Source organism: Barbatula barbatula, assembly GCF_947034865.1.
Source record: "Barbatula barbatula genome assembly, chromosome: 25".
In the NCBI taxonomy this organism is placed as follows: domain Eukaryota; kingdom Metazoa; phylum Chordata; class Actinopteri; order Cypriniformes; family Nemacheilidae; genus Barbatula; species Barbatula barbatula.
Genome location: NC_136788.1, coordinates 833,033 through 852,940, shown reverse-complemented (window position 1 = coordinate 852,940; position 19,908 = coordinate 833,033). Strand labels below are relative to the sequence as shown.

The window sequence follows — 19,908 nt, the reverse complement described above, 5'->3', positions numbered from 1 at the left end:
TCCGGACCTCCTGATTTAAATACTCACAAAATGATGGCTTTTTTCCATCCTAAAGGAAATGTACAAGTCCTTATAGAAAGATTAACAAGACGTGTCAGTGGTTTAGCTAACACAGTTTTATACTTTTTAAGAAAGCAGCGATTCATCTTATAGATATCGTTTGATTCAGAATTTGACAATTTATTAATAATATCTGCAACTCTTGTCTCCTGAACCTCTTTAATATAAAAATAATCTGCTGAAGACATTCCAGTTGGATAGTTGAAATTTATGTACTCAATCTTTTGTCAATTCTTCTACTGACTGCACAAAATATTCAATTCAATTGTATTTATTTCACAATGTGCATTGTTCCAAAGCAGCTTTACAGGGGAAATTAAAAACACAAAATAGATAAAACACAGTACATGAAAATATGAATATGAATTAAATTCATTAGTCATAGTGGGACTATTATTAATATTGCTTCCATTTATGTTAAGTTACAGTTTAGCTTAGGCCTATGCCTTTCCGTTTGTACACAGATGCGAGCCTGGATGGTTTGGGAGCAGTGATATCCCAGGTGCAGGATGGAAAAGAACGTGTCATTGCCTATGCCAGTCGAAGTCTCCACCCCACTGAAAGGAACCACCAGAATTACAGCTCGTTTAAGTTGGAACTGTTGGCCCTTAACTGGGCAATGACTGACAAATCTATGGGGGATGAAGGTAGAGGTCTTTACCGACAACAATCCACTCGTGCACTTGGAGACGGCGAAGCTTGGAGCGGTAGAACAATGGTGGGCAGCATACAATTCGATACCATCCAGGGACTGCTAACCTGGAGCACTCGGCCCCCACCAGTACCCGATGCAACTGTTCCAGATCCTCCACCACACTTGGAACCACCCCAGCTAGAGGATATTGAGTCTCCTGTACAGCCAGGACAGCCCCACAGGCACATGATGATCAAACAGAGATGGAATATCCACCACCGGAAGCCTCTGCAGAAGAGTCCCTGGGGCTACGTCGCTACCAGAGATCTACACAGGGCAACCGGCCATTGAGGTTACAAAAACGGTGACATAGTCGGGACGACTTATGTTAAAGTGAGGGGGTAGCTGTCAGATGGGGACCCCTGTCCATAAAAAGAGGGGTGGTTAGAGCGTTGGGCTTGTGATCAGAAGGTTGCCGGTTCAAATCTCAGTGCCAGCAGGTCATGACTGAAGTGCCCTTGAGCAACGCACCTTACCCCTGATTGCTCTGCAGTAATGTGCCACTGTATATATTTGGATAAAAGCGTCTGCCAAATGAATAAATGTAAATGTAAATGTGTTAAATTGCCTTTTGCCTTGCGTCTCCTTTTTATGTTGCTGACCCTTTTTCACAACGTGCATCTTAAAATCAGGGGTTCGTAACAGTATCCATTTAAAATATATATTTTTTTTAAATAAGCTTTAAATACATGTATTAAGAACAGCTCAAATTATTTTAAGGCTTTAAGTGTTTACATTGAACACTGTACATTCTTTTAATTAGGTTTATTATTAAATCTCCAAATATAATTAGATGCATAAATACAATTCTTTTAACTTCAGAAAAATGTATTAAGCATTTGAATCTCATTTCTCTTCCCACTAACTAGGTAATATTTGATGCCTCTCAGGGTATTTGTGGTGTAATGGTTGGAGAGAATTATAGCCCAAAGGTTGCACATTCCATTCCCAGTCTGGCAGGCCTGATTCCCAAGATAAGTTTAATTATAGGTTATTACCTATGGCTGTAACCCTTCAGTTGGTCCCTAGTCCTGTTTTCCTAGTTTTTGCCCAAGGACGTTTCTTTTTCCAAACTCCCTCATTGTCTTTTACACCTGCACTGCAAGTCTTTATCTAGTGGATGATTTTGCTTGTGTTATCTTGTTCCTAGGGTGTTGTGTTTGTACCTTGTACTGTGGATTACCTTGTTTTTAAAAGTTGTTACCCCGTGGGTTATATGATTCTTGTAGAATACCCTTTTTATTCCTGTTTTCAGTTTTGTTTTACTAAATTCATTCACCTTCATTTCTCACCTGTGGCATCGTCTTTCGTCCAGTGAACTGTTACAATGGCATAGTGTTTAGAGATGTAATGTCCCTTTATCACTTTAATTCAGGTAATAATAAATGACATTACATGACTTTGTGTTTTCATACTATCTGTATTTTTTTAATAATGTTTTTATGATCCTCAGCCTCCTCTATGGTATCGAAAGCCCTTTCTCCAAATTACAATTTGTAATTGGTCTATAGGCCTTGGTGCTCATTTCCTATTATTTACTTACTGACTCCAAATTATACTGATTGTTTTATTTTGTCATTTAAAAAATGCCAAGGAATGTCTTAGTCCATTTGTTTTCCTTGTGGAAGGTCTGCGTCTTTGTTCAAGACATCATCCATGCATTGACCTGTTCAGCAACCCTTTAGAGTCTCCATGGAAAGTTATTGAAGAGTCATTTCAAAGAACTCCTGCTTCTTCTCGAAGTAGTAGTTCAATCTAGCCATAGCATATCTTTAGGAAAAGAATAAGAAAGAAAGAAATCAGTGTGAGAAGTACCCAAAGTTTATGTTTAACTAGACACTTTTACTCATTTAAAACTTTAAAACCTTTAATCAATCATTTTTTATTTATTTCCGATTTAGGTCAAGTGGATATCAAACTGAGAGACAAGACTTCTCTATGTCATATTTATTATGCTGTGACATACGTTCTGTGTTTTAATATTTCTGTGATTTAATGGTGGTGGTGTGGTGTGTCAAACTAGATCCATAGAACAGTTTCTATATGACTGTTACTGATCTTGAGTCTGTTTTATAATTTAGGTTGATAAGGCTTGACTCACAACAAGACATTCTCTGTTAGGGAAGGCCCTTCTGTATGGAGTTTGCATGTTCTCCCAGTGTCAGCATGGGTTTACTCTGGGTAGTAAGAAGGATGTGGCGACTCTACAAAACTTCAGTCGCTATTAGATTATTAATGATAATTTTAAATCTAACTTTGTTTTTTATTTTGCCTTGTTGTGCGCGCACTGTCGAGCTTGTGCAGAGGCAGCAGTTTTAGCCAGAGGGGAATTTTCTCCTCCAATGGAGTTTTGGGTTCCTCGCCACCATTTGCATACTGTTTTGCACTGTTTGCGTGGCCGGGGGAGCTGCTAGAATTTGATAGTCTTATTTAAGTAACACTGCATATAGGAATTTATTGTGTGTCTGATATTTGACCTGTGTTTTGACTTGCATAACCTTTTATGTTTTACTTATAGTCAATGTTTCCTGGAACAGCTCCCATACATGTAGGACCAGCACTGCATAGCTCTATTCCTTCATTTTTCATGAATTTAATTTATACAGTTGTTGTTTGGCTATTTACATGGTTTTATAAAGCAAATAACCTACCCCTGAAAATCAAAGTCAATAGTGGAATGTTTAGCCTGAACCAGAGCCCATAGACACCAGAAGAAATGAGCCACCTGAAATAAAGCAAACAAGTTGATTTATTGAATAGTTGTACATCATTTTCTAATGGAAAGAAATGCCCATCAAACCTTATAAAGTTTAAATATCTTTGTTATGATTCAGTTGAGCCATATACTTTTTTGTGCGCAAGTAAATGTAAACATTTATTGTTCACTTTATCGCTTTATTGCTCCTTGAACTCTCTGTAAGTCGCTTTGTATAAAAGCATCTGCTAAATGACTCAATGTAAATGTAAACAAACATACACTCCATTGTTAATAGTGTAAATGTTTGAATACTGTATGCGGAATATTCTTTCATGGTTTCAATGTTGTGAATGTTGTGTTTTGTTGGTTTCAAAATATGATTGTAGCTGTACATCAAACCTTAAAATTTCGAAAAACAATACCTATGAGTGGAGATCCAACAAGATTATGAAAGGGCCACACTACACACGTGAGACTCAAATCTTTCTTGGTACATAGAACCATTGTGTAGCAAATCCGTTAAATTAAATTTAATTAATTCTTTTCAGAATATTTATATTAGTAATGCAGTGCAAAAAACCTCACCAGAGAGAACTTGCAGACTTTTACGTAAACCTCTTTGACCTCTTTCTTAGTGACAGATGACTCTACACCACTGCACCTCTTGAAACTCTCCAAGTAAGCAGTAAGCCAATCCAATTGAAGCTCACGACTAGGGTAGAGGCTGAAGTCAACATTATTGACACCTCAAATTGAAATGAAGAGAAAGAAACCACAACAATGTTTTAAGCAATCAAAGGCATTTGTGTTATGTTGTTTAGCTTATTGTATGTTAAGATATTTCGTTACAGAAGAATGTACCTGCAAATTCATTGAAATGGTTTCCAATATCATAAGCCTGGTAATTCAAATCAGCGTACTCATAGTCAATGAATTTTACAGTGCCTACAATTGAACAGAACATATCTGGTTAAAATAAATATTGTCAGGTTAATGTAATGCATTATTACTCTAATTCACTGGAAAATATATGATACAATACTTCTTACTGTACAGTATATACATATTGACTAATTCAAATATCCTGTCCTACTTAAAAACGACCCTATAGTTTGTTTGTGCATGCATAGGGCCTGTATTTACATATGAACATATTTCCACCGTCAAGGTGCCAGTGCCAGCCTTTTTTATGCTCACATCCATCAACCTGTGAGCACCACAAAGAAAGCAAACCACTAGCGGGTGTCTACCCACTGAGGAGTATGATAAGCAGAAATAAACCTTAAAGGGGTGGTGCAATGGTGTTTCATGCATTGTGACTTCTTTACATTGTTAAACGTGTTGTCTTCTCATGCTTAACATGGTGAACTTTTCAAAAAACGAGTTGGACGTATTACGTAGTGTTTCTGTGCTCGATAGAGTCCCCCAGTGTTCGCACAGGTTTCTGAAAGTTTTTTTCCAACATGAAAAATCGGTACGTAACAACTATTCTTAGTCCCTTATTGAACAATAACGCTTTATTGGGAGAAACCTTGAAAGTGATAGATGGAGCTGCAGTCCGAGCGCTAAAAGATACTGGACATACACGCAGTAAGTGAAACTGATGGTTTTGTTGGTCTGTGGTTTTGTTGGCAATGTGTGTGCACATGCTATAGTTCCCCCCCACATGCATCGCATGTTTTCGGAAATAATGGTAGAGCTGTATTTGTCGTTTATAAATGTGATCAAACTAAGGGTGCGGTTCTATTCTTTTTAAGTACTCAAGCTTAACATTATTTATACAGAAACTGTGTAAGTTATGGCTGAGCTTAAGGTTGGAAAGAGTTAACCCAGCAGAGAATCGCTCCTGCAGAAACCACAGCGCCACGTAAACAGCACAGTTAGGTGGGTCCCTCAGAAGAGCTGCACACCAAAATTCTCCACTTCAGGGCTTCAAGCTTCCTCATGGAAAGAGCTCTGCAGAGCCAGGACGATTAGGGCAAGCAGATTGGAAGTGACCAGAAGCTCCACAGTAAATGCATAGTCCCAGCCCGATGCATCTCTGCCCCAGCGGTCAGACAGGTGCCTCCCAACTGCATAGGTTGCTAGGCTGGCACTAGGCCCAGGAAACAGACAGAGAACAAGTTCTGAAAGGGTTGTTTACGTGGATGGATAACTGACTGCTGGAGGTGGTGTGGCCTCTGAATCCTGTTAAGGCAAAGTCTTCTGTAATGGAGCAGTGTCTCGAGACATGTTGGAATGACGTGAACAGTAGCCAGGCACAGGTCAAAACCAGAGAAACAGACAAACAGGCAACCAAATCCAAATCACAAAAACGCAAAGGGGTTATTAAAAAAATACAGCAAGAGTCAAGCACAGGAACTAAATGTCTTTAAACTTCTGGTCCTAAATGAATTCATTCCGAAATGCTTTGAGAATAAAGGATGGAATGATTTGATACAATAAAGCCTCTGTTGGTGGGAAAACTTATTTCTAATTTGCATCTTAATATTGCTGGATTGATTAAAATATTTGTATTAGAATTTCCTCAAATTAAAATCATTTAGAATCTATCTTACATTGATGTTTTCTGTAGCTCAGTGGTAAGAGCTTTGCATTAACAACGCAAGGTTGTGTGTTGGATCCCAGGGGATTGCAGATATCTGTGTATAAATGTATAGGATAATGCAATGTAAGTCACTTTGGATAAAAGCGTCTGCCAAATGCATACATGTAAATGTTATTATTTTATAAACAATTAATTGAATCCCTCCTCTCCTTTTGTATTGTGACTTGGTATGGAACTCTGAATTTGAGTAGCCTGGTGAAGATTGCAGGAAATATGATTGGTGTCAATAAGACTATGCCAACAGAAAAATATTTAAAAGGTTGTTCATTATCCCATCAGTCTTTTCTGCTTTTGGATCCATATATTCTGTACTGTTTTATAAGGTGGATAACATTGCCACCTAGTGCACAGTAGCGGAAACCCAGATTGTGGTATTATCTCGTTTTTGGCAAGGAAGCGCTGTCTCTTAATCGATGGGATAACTCGTCATTGCCGAGTATTTATCCACAGTATTTACAATAACAAATACACAAAATAAAAAAAAGTGATTTAATATAATTTTTAATATGCACTTATACTGCATCAGTAAACATTTCAATTGCTGTTCATATCAACATAAAAAACTTATTTAGTTTGAGCTCTGTTTTACTTTATAATAACTGTTTAGCAGTTACCTTCTTCTTGGTTGTAGATAATATTTTTAGTCAGGAGGTCATTATGACACAACACTACTGGGGAGTCGATATGGTTAAGATGATTCTTCAGTTCCTCTATCTCTTTGATGATAGTTTTCATGCTGGGTACCTCCAGGTGGCCACTTGATCTATGGGAGACAAGAGTTTACCATATTTGCATAATATTAAACCATGTTGTGTATACCATATGTTTGACTTACAAAAGTCCTGTCATTAAGTGTTAGAAACATACCGGCTTAAATTGTAAGAGATTTTCTTTCATTCAACTTTTCACACTCAAGACATGTTCACAGACAGGATCATTCCACCAGCAAGTTGCTGTGGTGGTACAGGTCGGTCCGTTTTGTGCTATTTTGTGAGGGTATGATAATGCGTGACGACATGTATGTCATTCTGGATGGGATGTAAATGTTTAAAAGGAAGTGCATGTATGACGGTGCAGTTAGTGGCCGTTTTTAACGCAAACAGCAAAAACTTGAATGTGTACAGCACATTTGGTAAAACATACCAGTAGACGCCATTCCATTAAAACCAATACAATTCCCATTACAACCTTTAAATCTATAAAATATTTTATTGTGTTTTGGCCAAAGTACTTTTGTTTGTTTAGCAGGTGCACTATATTAATTGCATAGCTTCTTATTCTTTGCCATTGCATTGAATCGCATTGTTTGCATCAAGATGTTTTTTGCATCAGTCTTAGTATGAAGATTGTCATGAATCACAGAGGGAGAGAACCCAAGTGCAGGCAGACACGGGGATGACGGGGTTAACAGAGATTTTATTATACAATAAACACAAAACAAAAGCCCACAAGGGGGTAAACAAGACAAGATAAGAAATAATCACGACACGGACTAACTAAACTGAGAAAAAAAACACTAAGGACAAGACTAGACTAGACTAGACTAGACTAACTCACCAAGACCAGAACTAGAGACAGGATGCACGGATAATCAATACAAGGGTTTACAGACGAGGACCACAGACGAGGACCGCATACAAGGTACAGGTACAATATACACATTGAACGAGCACAGGACAATGAACACGAGGATGTTTTATAGGGGAACAAACACAGGAGATAACAATGGGCAGGTGCGGGTACTGAAACACCTCAGGGAAGGTTAACGAGACAAAAGGGCGGGAAACACTGACGAGACACGAGAAAGCACATAGCAAGTTAGAATCAAAACAAAGCCATGTCTTTCTCACACAAAACCTAAGGCTATGCCATGACTCCGCTGCAAGACCAAGAATAAACATGACATGATGGCGGAATCATGACAGAAGATATCGGATATACAGTACAAATCCATATAATAAATGTCACATATAGTGCTGAGTCATTATTTAGTAGAAGGAATAACTTGATATGATGTTTCCCTGCAATTTATTCCTATTAAGAAAGAAGCTCTAAAGAAAGCGGCACAAAAAATGGAGTGCAACTTCATGGACGGTATTCGAAAAAAACAGGAAAGCCCTAAAAACATCTAGATTCGCCTACCTTTCATCACTAATAGAACTAAACCAGCACAACCATAGGTTTTTACTTTACTCATTACAGTGGCTAAATAAAAGTTTTTTTCATCTTCAGCGACTTCTGATTCTGTATACCAGCATAGCAGTGATAAATTTATGAACTATTTCACAAATAAAATCAAAGATATTAGAGAAAAAATTGTAACTATGCAACCAGACAGTGGTGGTTCTACATTGAATTGCACCCCGGGCGAGAGGTTTCACGCAAATCACAAGTCCAGTACGGTGTAACACAGGGCTCAGTCTTAGGGCCTATGCTCTTTGCATTATACATGCTACCTCTAGGAGATATAATAAAGTAACACTGAGTTAGCTTTCACTGTTATGCTGATGATACGCAACTTCATATTTCCTCGAAGCCTCATGCAACACAGCAATTCCATCGAATAGTGGAATGCATAGTCGATATAAAAAAGTGGATGAGTAACAATTTTTTATTAGTGAACTCAGACAAAACTGAAGTGTTACTTATTGAACTTAAAACCGCCCTACATAACAACCAAGAATACTGCTTAACTATTGATGGATCTTCCATAAAACCCTCATCTTCAGCAAAGAATCTTGGAGTTTTATTCGATAGTACTCATTCATTTAAGACTATTTGCATAATGTTTTGCACTGTTTGCCTGGCCGGGGGGCTGCTAGAATTTTAAAGTTGTATTTAATTAACAAGGCATATAGGAATGTATAGTCTGTTTAAGGGCAGTCGTGGCCTAATGGTTAGAGAGTCGGACTCGTGACCAGAAAGTTGCCAGTTCGATCCTCATGGCCGGCAGGTAACGACTGAGGTGCCCTTGAGCAAGGCACCTTAACCCTACTTGCTCCCCGGGCGCTGCAGTGATAGCTGCCCACTGCTCCAGGTGTACGTGTGTTCACCACTTGCTGTGCGTGTGTTTACTACTCTCTGGATGGGTTAAATGCAGAGGGCACATTTCAGGTATGGTTCTCCATAACTGACAAATAGGTCACTTTCACTTTTTTTTTTTTTTTCACTTTAATATTTGACCTGTGTTTCCCTCACCTTATCTTGGGTTATGGCCCCTGTGCGTGTGTCTGTGTGTGTTTGTATGTGTGTGTTAGTGCGTGTTGTGTGCTTGGAGTGTTTTGTGTGTGGGTGTGGCTGAATCTTTGTGTCGACAAAAACGACAAAGAGCTTCTAGATACACTTTTGTTTCATCGGAACTCAGAACAATAAATAACACAGCAGCCGCCGGCCAGGCTGAACTACAGTATCTGCCCATCATCTCTCCGGGGCTCTCGAAACTACTGTCAGCTCTCTATAACTAATAAACTCTCTATAATAAAACAGCTCTTCATCAAGAATGACACATTTCTGTGCACTACTATATCATCTTTATCATTTTCTAATGTATGCCATCATTGGTGTGAAGTGCTTTCATTTTGCTGGATGTAAACAGTAAAACAACTAAGTTAATTAACAGTGTGACGAGGGTTAAACGCAGACAAAACTTTTTTACAGTGGATGGGAAAGGTTCTTGTATACAGTAGTTTCAGTTTTGTTTAAAGGCAAATCTTCCTATGAAATGTAGATATGAAATAAATTTGAAAGGAGGTTGGATGTTTTTAGGACATTGAGAGTAAGTCATGATGGGGAGCGTGGAGAAGATTGAAGTTTGCGTTATGTTGTCCCATGGACGAATAAAGACTCATTCAGAATAAACATAATTTCTTCAGATAGAAGCTTAATGCATTAAAACTCATTCTTTTGAGTAACAATTTCATAAATATATATATATATATATATATATAAACTGTGGAAGTACAAAGATAAAATATGTACTAAATGGGTAGCTGAAGTTACTCTTGTTTGATCTTCATTGACGGTATAAACCATCATCATATCTTTAGTAGTGATATGATGATCTTTAGTAGTGATATGATGACCACTTATCCTTTATCCGTACATGATTACATGAATGCATGTGACTTGCGGATTAACTGTCAATGTATTCAACGTAGAGTAAAAGATAGATTTAGCACGCACACACTCATTTAGACGAGTACAATATGAAAGCGCATCTTATCTTAACCCTTTTGTGGTGTTCATATCTTTCTTACTCAGCCAGTGTTGGTGGGATTAGTGGACCCCCTGAAGTTTTGGGGTTTTAATTAAACACAATCAAACACTTAATAGCAACTAGACCTGACAATTCACAAAGAAAAGGGCAAACATATACAGGTGCTGGTCATTAATTAGAATATCATCAAAAAGTAGATTTATTTCACTAAATCCATTCAAAAAGTGAAACTTGTATATTATATCAATTCATTACACACAGACTGATATATTTGAAATGTTTATTTCTTTTAATTTTGATGATTATAACTGACAACTAAGGAAAACGTCTCGGTTACGTCTGTAACCTCGGTTCCCTGATGGAGGGAACGAGACGTTGTGAGAGACTGACTGGGGTTTGATCTTGAGAACCTACCTTCTCCGAGATAATTAATTAATAAAACGCCAATGGGCTTGGCGAATGGCACGCGCACGCCAGTCTCCGCCCCGTGCATACGGGTATAAAGGAAGATGGCGGCGGTCATTCACTCACCCTTTGTACTGAGGAACCTGAGAGGGCACTCCCGTTCACTGCAGTGATTCGGTGCAGCGTTGTGGCATGAAGTGCAACGTCCCTCCATCAGGGAACCGAGGTTACAGACGTAACCGAGACGTTCCCCTTCAGTCGGTCTCTCGACGTTGTGAGAGACTGACTGGGGATCAATCTTAAACGCCACAGCGCTTGCACCGATATCACGACCTCTAGCGGAGCGACCCTGACTGGGCTAGCGAGTCCCAGAGTGCTACCGCGAGACGTAATTTTCCAGTCATATAGTATTGGTCATACCGAGAAGCCTCTACTGACGGCCTCACGGACAGTGGCGTACGCCTCTAGTAGCGAGGAGCTGTCCGGAGCCGAACACTGGGGAAACACTGCTCTCCTCTTAGAAGAGTGTGCTACGGAGGCCACATCCTACCCGGAGGGGAGGTACATGTGGAGACATGACATGGTCTCCCCGGCGGGGAGAACAACATGCGGAACGGTGTTAGCCCGAATAGGGGGACAATCCAGGTGGGATTACCACCGGCGGGGAGGTCACAGATTCACCAATCGGGAAATCCTGAGTGAGGAATTCAACACACGGGACGACCCAAAGGGGAGTCACTACGTATGGGGCACTAGTCCTAATACAGGGGTCTGCCTGAGCAGGGATGACTCTACCTGTAACGGACCTGGTTCTAACAGACGGCTCCGCCCAGTCTGTTACCAAGTGCAATGCTTAGTGATGGATGGAATGCCTATACTTCGCCCGAGAGGGGAAAGTAGGTAGGCTACAATAGCGCACTAGTCTCACCTGGTGAGGGGAGAAGGCGCTTTCGCAGGCGTACGCCCAAACCAGGAGCCCACCCTAAACGTTGGCGGCGTTTAAGGGATGTGCTGCAACTGGTTCCACGTGGAGATTGTAAAATCTCGTGAAGGTACTGGGCGTAGCCCAACCCGCAGTTCTACAATGTCTGCCAGAGAGGCGCCCTGTGCCAGTGCCCACGAGTGGAGTGGGCTCTCACTGCCAGCGGGCACGGCGATCCTGGGATTGGTACCCAGTGCGCCACTTCTGTTTGGAGACAGCCCCCCCCGGGTGCCGTCTCCCAGAACAGACAAAGAGCTGCTCAGAGCTTCTGAGGCTCTGTGTGCGGTCCAGACCGAGGCGCAGCGCGCGTACTGGACACAACACATAGAAAGGTTGGGTCTTCCTCTCCGGAGGGGGTACCAAGGCCCTGTAGGACCCCATTAGGGTCCCAAGAGGGTACGGAGCGCGGCCAGGGTGGACACACCCTTCTCGCGCTCCTGAGGAACCTGGTGACCAGGTTGTGCTGACGGGGATACTTACCTGCGGGTCAGCACTGATCCGATCAGGCAACTCCGCGGGTTCTCCTCCCGGGGAGAACACCAGGACAATTGGCGCCACTTATAAGCGTATGACCGCCTAGAGGCGGGGCTCTAGCCTGTAAGACAGTCTCCCGGACCGCTAACGGGCAAGCCCTCGTCCCGTCCAGGGGCCAGGCATGGAGGTTCCAGAGGCCTGCGTTGGGGTGCCACAACGTGCCCTTCCCCTGCAACGGAAGGTCCTTCGTCAGGGGAATGGGCCAGGGGGGCTGTCGTCAGATCTACCAGATCCGAGAGCCAGGTCTGGTTGGGCCAGTATGGCACCACTCACCAGAACCTGATGCCCCTTTCTCTGACCTTGCACAGGACCTGTGCAAGGAGGCTCACTGGGGGGGAAGGCGTACTTCCGCTTGTCCCGCGGCCAGCTGTGTGCTAGGGCATCCGTGCCGAGGGGACCCTCGGTCTGGGAATACCATAGCGGGTAATGGGTGGAGTCCGGGGAGGCAACAGGTCCACCTGTGCCTGCCGAACCGCTTCCCACATGAGCCGGGCTGCACGGGGATGGAGTCGCCACTCTCCGTGGGGAGTACACTGTCGAGAGAGCGCATCGGCTGTCTGGTTCAGGTTGCCCAGAAGAAATGTGGCCCGCAGGGATTCACCTGCTGACTCCCAAGGAGGAGGCGTCGGGCGAGTTGTGATAACTGCGGTGAGCGTATGCCGCCTTGCGATTGATGTACGCTACGGCAGTCGTGCTGTCCAACCGGACTAGCACGTGTTTGTCCTGCACGAGGGGCTGGAGCCTCCTCAGTGCCAGAAGGACTGCCAACAACTCTAGGCAGTTGATATGCCCACGCAGTCGGGGACCTGTCCACCGACCCGATACTGCGTGCCCACTTGCACACCGCACCCCACCCTTGCAGGGAGGCGTCTGTCGTTCCCACGACACGCCTCGAAACCTGTCCGAGCGGGACCCCCGCTCGGAGAAAAGGTCAAGCCTGACCAGGGTAAGAGAGTGCGAAGGCACTGAGGCGTTACCGTAATCCGCCTGGTGCCGGCGTGCCACGCCGTCCAGGGAACCCGACTCTGTAGCCAGTGCTGAAGCGGCCGCATGTGCATCAACCCGAGAGGGATTACCCCCGTCGAGGACGGCATGTGCCCCAGGAGCCTCTGAAAATTCTTCAGCGGCGTCGAGGGATTCTGACTGATCAACCTCAGACAACGCAGCACTGACTGTGCACGCTCGTTGGTGAGACGTGCTGACATACGGACAGAGTCTAGTTCCATACCGAGGTAAGAGGTGCTCTGCGCGGGGGAGAGCTTGCTCTTCTCCTGGTTGACCCGGAGGCCTAGACGGTCTAGGTGCCGAAGCACAAGGTCCCTGTGCGTGCACAACACATCTCGCGAGTGTGCCAAGACAAGCCAGTCGTCAAGATAGTTTAGCACTCGCACGCCTTGCTCCCTGCCAGGAGCTAAGGCAGCCTCCACTAGCTTGGAAAAAACCCGTGGAGACAGGGCCAGACCGAATGGCAGGACCCTGTACTGATTCGCCCTTCCCTCGAACGCGAACCGTAGGAACGGCCGGTGTCGGGGGAGAATAGAGACGTGAAAGTACGCGTCCTTCAGGTCGATTGCCACGAACCAATCCTGGTGACGTACCGAGCCCAGGATGCGCCTCTGCGTCAGCACTCTGAACGGCAGCTTGTGCAGGTGCTTGTTCAGGTGCCGCAGATCCAAAAATGGGCCGCAGCCCCCCGCCCTTTTTTGGGCACGATGAAGTACTGGCTGTAAAACTCGGACGACATCTCGGTTATAGGGACGGGTTCGACCGCACCCTTCGCCAGAAGGGCGGCGACCTCCTGCCGAAGTACGGAAGCATTCTCTCCTCGCCCCGAGGTGTACAGAATGCCACGAAACTTGGGGGGGGCGCCTGGCGAATTGGATCGAGTAACCGAGACGGACCGTCCTCTCTATCCAGTGTGACGGGCTGGTGCGCTACCAAGCGCCCAAGAACCGTGACAACGGGACCAGAGGGACAATCTGCCTCACCGTGCCGGGGGAGGCTGGTTCGGTGGCTGACAGTACGGTCACCTCGCACAGGGGGGACCCCCAGGGAGGTTGACGGCTCTGTATGTTTACCTGCTTCAGGCGGCCCAACGCAATGTCCGGAGGAGATTGCGGTCGGCGGCCCGATCCATCCCATACACCGTCTGCACGAGTGTGTTGTGGAGGAAAACCCAGGGGAGATTTGTCTCTTTGAGAGTATGTGGGCGCCGGACCCTGAAAAGGGCCCAGACTCGATGGAACGCGGCAGGCAGCGTCCTTTTCCGATCCGGCATTGGAAAGGCCGGGATTCGGGCCCAGTAAAATCTCCCCCTGGTTCGTCCCGTCAGGGCCGCTTTAAAGAGCCTCTTGGCGGGCTGCTGACGGGGAACAGATGCCCTCTTCCGCGGGGGTCCACCTCTGGTGGGTCGTCCTCTGGGAGGTTCCTTAACCGGAGGGCCGCCGCGGGAGGGCAGGGCTGCTGGGAACCAGACTGTGCCCGAGACCATGCCGACCTGTTGGCGGGCACGTTGTCGCGTGGCAGGATCATTTCGATCGCCTCAGTCTGCCAGACCGCGGAGAACTGCCGTCCTCCACGGTATCACCAAGCAGCCCTGCTTGCGAGATGGGCGCATCCAGAACCGACGTTCTGGGCGCCGCTCACCTGCGCAAGACTAAGCCACAGATGCCTCTCTTGGACCACCATTGTGGACATCGACCGACCCAGTGCACGTGCCGTGGCCTTCGTCGCTCGTAGCGCGAGGTCTGTGGCAGTACGTAGCTCTCATACGAGTTGGGTCGAACTTCCCGTCGTCCAAATCCTTCAGGACTTACCTGAAAAACCCGGAGGACCGCCATGGCGTGGAGAGCGGAGGCGGTTCGTCCAGCAGCACTGCAAGTCTTCGACGAGTGTCGAAGAGCTTATGTGCTCTGGACGGGAGTCTAGGTCGAGCCCCCCCCAGTGGCAGCTGTCTGTGGGCACAAGTGGCCCGCGACTGCACGCTCCACGCGGGGAACGTCAACATAGACTCTAGCCACCCCACCAACCAGGGAAGTCACAGCCACAGAGCCCTCCGGCCTGAAACGCGCCAAAAGGAGCGCATTCCAGGACTTGGCGAGCTCGTCATGCACCTCCGGGAAAAATGGTAACGGAGCGGGGCGTGGCTTTTGACCACGCCCCCGAAACCGCGCATCTAGCCGCGAGCGTTCCGGCGAGGATGTTGTTACACCCTGCAACCCGATGCACGCGGCTGCCCGGGAAAGCATGGCCGACATCTTAGCCCGAGTCTCGTCCGGAGGTCTCTTCTCCGATGCCAGCAGGCAGCTGTCCGACGCAGCGACAGAGATAGCGTCATCATCCGTGTGCGAAGTCTTACCACTATGAGACGACCGTCTGCCGCTCGTAGGGGACGAACCAGGTGAGCGTGAAGAGGTATAGATGGTCCGCGAGCGTGAAGCTGACGGAGCGACATCCATCGCGTCCCTAAATCACCCCCGCCGCTCGCCAAAGCGGTCAACCTCGCCGAAACGGCAGCTGAACACGCCTGGGAAACAGACGGGGTGGTGGCAGCGCTCGAAAGAACGTAGCCAACCGTGACCGCAACACCCTGATTGCTATGTCCGCACACACGGGACATTGCATCAGTGAAAACCTGCCTCAGCATGCTTGAGCCCCAAGCAAGTGACACAGGAATCATGGCCGTCAGACTCCGGGATGAGTCTGTCGCACCCAAGGATACAGCTACGAAACATGCTCGTAGCCGGAGGGACTTACCTCTTAAGGTCTGTAGCCTTCTGCCGAAACGCCCAGGGGAAGTCCACCGAAAGGAGAAGTCCGCTGCTCCGCGTCATAAATCCAGCAGGTTTTTCTCGAAGTCGAGTATCGCATGTAGCATCAGCAAACACACAGGTTCCGAAGAACAAAGGATGAGTGAATGACCGCCGCCATCTTCCTTTATACCCGTATGCACGGGGCGGAGACTGGCGTGCGCGTGCCATTCGCCAAGCCCATTGGCGTTTTATTAATTAATTATCTCGGAGAAGGTAGGTTCTCAAGATCAAACCCCAGTCAGTCTCTCACAACGTCGAGAGACCGACTGAAGGGGAATCCCAAATCAGTCTCGGAAAATTTGAATATTACTTAAGACCAATACTAAGAAAGGATTTTTAGAAATCTTGGCCAACGGAAAAGTATGAACATGGGGATAAGTTTTAGCAATGCATTCATCATACATTTGAATGTCATTTTTCTTCAGCTGTTTATTCAGGTTGGTTATGTTACCTTATGAGGTCGACGCATATGTTGGGCTGCTTTTATAAAGTACATGCCTTGGAAGTGCATAAGAAATTCAAAACAATTCCACATATTTTAATACCTGTTTGTCCAACAAAACTTTATTTCAGACTGGGGAGATGCAACACTCCTGCTTTAGTCAGTCAAAATATTCAACCCTTTCATGATTTTGGGTAAAAAAAGATTAACTGTCTGCGATTGTAGGTCCTAGAGAGCCACAGTCCTGTGGAGTTTACCTCCAGCTCTAATCAAACACATCTAAACAATCTCATGAAGGCTACTGACAGGGGAGATCTTTTGAGCTTAAATCTGCAGGACAGTGGCACTCTAAGACCGACATTGCAGACCCCTGCAGGGGGTAAAACCCCTAGCTTAGACCTTGTTACAGGTCATTTATTTAATAAAATAATGGCAGATGGAATCAAATATTTCTTTATTTAATTTTACTAGTTGCTATGGGCACCCTGTCCATTTGCCTTCAGGAAGATTTTCAAATTCATGTTGAAGAGGGTGGATGAGGTCTTGAATGAAGGCTTTCCTCCTTGTCTGATTTGTGTACAGTTCCACTAGCTTCCTCCGAGGGTCCAAAATTATGCGCATAATGATCCATGTGAGCTTATTTTTGCTCCTAGCCCCCAGATGCCCATACCAGCAGGTGATGCTATAGGAAATAATACTTTCCAACAGACTGGTGTACACCATCTTAAGGATTCCAATACTCACATTCAAACTATTTAGTTTCCTTAAAAGAAACAGAATCTTTGGGTTTCCTTCTTATAGATGTAATCTTTGTGCTCACAAAGATTTAACATACAGTCTAGGATAATCCCTAGATATTTGAAGCTCTTCACAAACTCGACATGTTGGCCCCCAATTATGACCGGCTAAAACCGTGCCCCTCAATTGAAAGTAGTTCTCGCAAACTTGTTTCAATTTATTTTTTCATACACATACAGTGCTGAAACTATGGAAATATTCGATAATCAGCATAAAATAGCAAAAAGGTCCTGATTTCCTTACAATTGCAATAACTTCTATACTGTGTCAATCATTGGAGTGAGTTTTGGCCAAAAATTTAACTTTCACTGTGACCTTTGTGCTCAACCCACATCAGTTCGCCTATGAGAGAGCACAGATAATGCTGTGTTGACTCTGCTTGTAATAAAACATTGTATGAATTCTGAAGCATATGCCAGGGTCTTGTACCTTTGTTTTAGCTCAGCTTTTAATTCAACGAAGACGCATACCCTCCTAAAATACTTATTAGTCTTAAATTTGATACAGGTTTAGTCCTTAGGACACAGAATTTTCGGTTTTGCTGCCCACAGAGGCTCTGTGTTAAAGAGGTCATGTCGGATGTGCTCAGCCTGTACTTTTTGCTCTTTTTTTCTAATAAATTTAGGATTAATAATCAACATTTTGATTGGGCTACAGGTTAAACGGGCAGACAGACATGATGGGAACACGGCTTGTGCCGGTGTGCCCCGCTCTCCAGGGAACCCGACTCTGAAGCCAATGCTGAAATAATCTCATATGCATCAACTCGAGCGGCATGGCTGCAGACGAGGACGCCATATGCCCCAAGAGCCTCTGAGTGTTTAGGGGGGACTGCTGTCAAGAGCCAGGCAGCACAGCATCGACTGGGCACACTCTCGTGAGGCATGCTGCCTGGTAACAGAGTCTAGTTCCATACCAGGAAAAGAGGTGCTCCGAAAGAGGAGAGCATGCTCTTGTCTTGGTTGACCCGTAGGCCTAATCGGTCGAGGTGCCAGGCACAAGGTCCCTGTGCGTAGGCCACAGATCCCACGAGTGAGCCAAGATACGTCAGTCGTCGAGATAGCTAGCATACACACGCCCTGCTCCCGCGGGGAGTGAGGGCAGCCTCCGCTACCTTCGTAAAGGTACAGGAAGGCAGGGCCAGACTGAGGGGGAGGAGGCTGTACTGGTATGCTCGATCCTTGAGGGAAAAAACGAAGAAACGGTCAAGACACGAAGTACGTGTCCTTCGGGTCGATAACCATGACCCAAACCTGATGTCAGACAGACTCCAGGATGCCCCTTTGCATCAACCTCGCAGGATGGGGTGCAGCCCCCCACCTTACTCGGGGACGATGAAGTAGGGGTTGTCACCCCTAAGACAAAACGGCCAGAGGGATGGGCTCGATTGCCCCCTTCTCCAGAAGGGTGGCGACCTCGGGTCGAAGCACGGGTGCAATCTCGCCCCTGCTGAGGTTAGAGAATGTCCTGAGACCTGGGCAGGTGCCCGGTAAACCAGATTGCGTGGCCGAGACGGATCGTCCTCACTAGGCTCCGTTACGTTTTGGGGAGCTGTGACCAGGCCCCCAGAGATCTGCTTCATTGCCCCCGTAGGGGGGGTTCTGTGGTTAAAGCTTCACAATTAAAGCTGGTTTCCTTTTAACTGGAAGCAATTACATTTTTCACAGTTTAACATATACTGTTTGTAGTGTTATTGTATGTTGGTCAATGCTGTACAAGCGTTTTAGACATTCCAATCTTAAAATACAAAGAAGTAATAATATCTGTTGCAGTTATTCAAGCAATGTGGTGTGCACATTATACATTGTAAAGTATTTAAACTATAAAGTCATAAAGTTTCGGTAAGTGATCATCTAAAATTTTTGTTCAATAATTTTGTCCTCTTAAATGAACAAAATGAACAAACTTATATAACTGATATAAAGAGAGATTCATATTTTAGCTGCAAACTTTTTATGTATTCTATATATCTTTCATATTATTGGTCACGCCACATGATGAGTGGCCAAAACAGAGGTCCTCTTACCTAGACTGTACTGGATCATCAGAACTCTGAGCCAATGTCAGGAACTTGGACAATCTAGACCACAAAACTGGTGTCTTCGGTGAACTGATTCCAATCTCTCCAGACTTAATTGCATGGATTTTCCCCATTTCTGTTGCAATCAACCTGCGGGTAAATAAAGTTATTTAATGGTGTTGCATGAGACACTGCTGTAAGATATGAGTTATGAAACAGCACTCATATTGACATGTTTCTGAATACCACATAGAAACAAATAACCAAACTAAGATGCCAAAATTGCATGGATGGCCCTTTGCATTCCTCCCATTTGAAGATCTAAGGAGGTCCACTAGCTACACTAAAGTTTGCTTCTCATAATTTAACAACTAAAATAAGGTAATCCACTAATAGTAATATGGCAGTTATTAAACCTATTGAGACCATAACACTGAAGTGTGCTTATTTGTAGGGGTCAAGCCCCAAAGGGGTGGATACACATATTCGATTTGTTAGTTTTCTTCTTCCGCCGTTGCATCTATTGCAGCCCATAGAACCGTAAATAGTAAAGTTATGAGATTTGGAGTCTCTATCACAGTCCCTCTAGTGCCACCAACAGTCCAGATTTTCACGTATATTTTTGCCTATAACATCTGA

The 19,908-nt window shown here is 44.9% G+C and overlaps 1 protein-coding gene across 2 annotated transcripts in view; it reads right to left on the bottom strand.

Annotated features, from left to right (window-relative positions):
- Nucleotides 1–319: 319 nt before the first annotated feature.
- The window catches only part of LOC306890834 (ethanolamine kinase 1), a 33,791-nt gene continuing 14,202 nt past the window's right edge, over nt 320–19,908 (bottom strand). Inside the window, exons 3-9 of one of the 2 annotated variants that reach the window (XM_079450840.1) lie at nt 19,276–19,419; nt 6,675–6,823; nt 6,011–6,094; nt 4,314–4,397; nt 4,038–4,198; nt 3,406–3,479; nt 2,089–2,524 (exon numbers count right to left, since the gene is read on the bottom strand). In XM_079450840.1, coding sequence (XP_079306966.1) covers nt 2,455–2,524; nt 3,406–3,479; nt 4,038–4,198; nt 4,314–4,397; nt 6,011–6,094; nt 6,675–6,823; nt 19,276–19,419 — 766 coding nt within the window. In that variant the 3' untranslated portion in view covers nt 2,089–2,454. Of the gene's footprint in view, nt 2,525–3,405; nt 3,480–4,037; nt 4,199–4,313; nt 4,398–6,010; nt 6,095–6,674; nt 6,824–19,275; nt 19,420–19,908 lie in introns of both variants that reach the window. The other variant, XM_079450841.1, reaches the window with a different exon arrangement.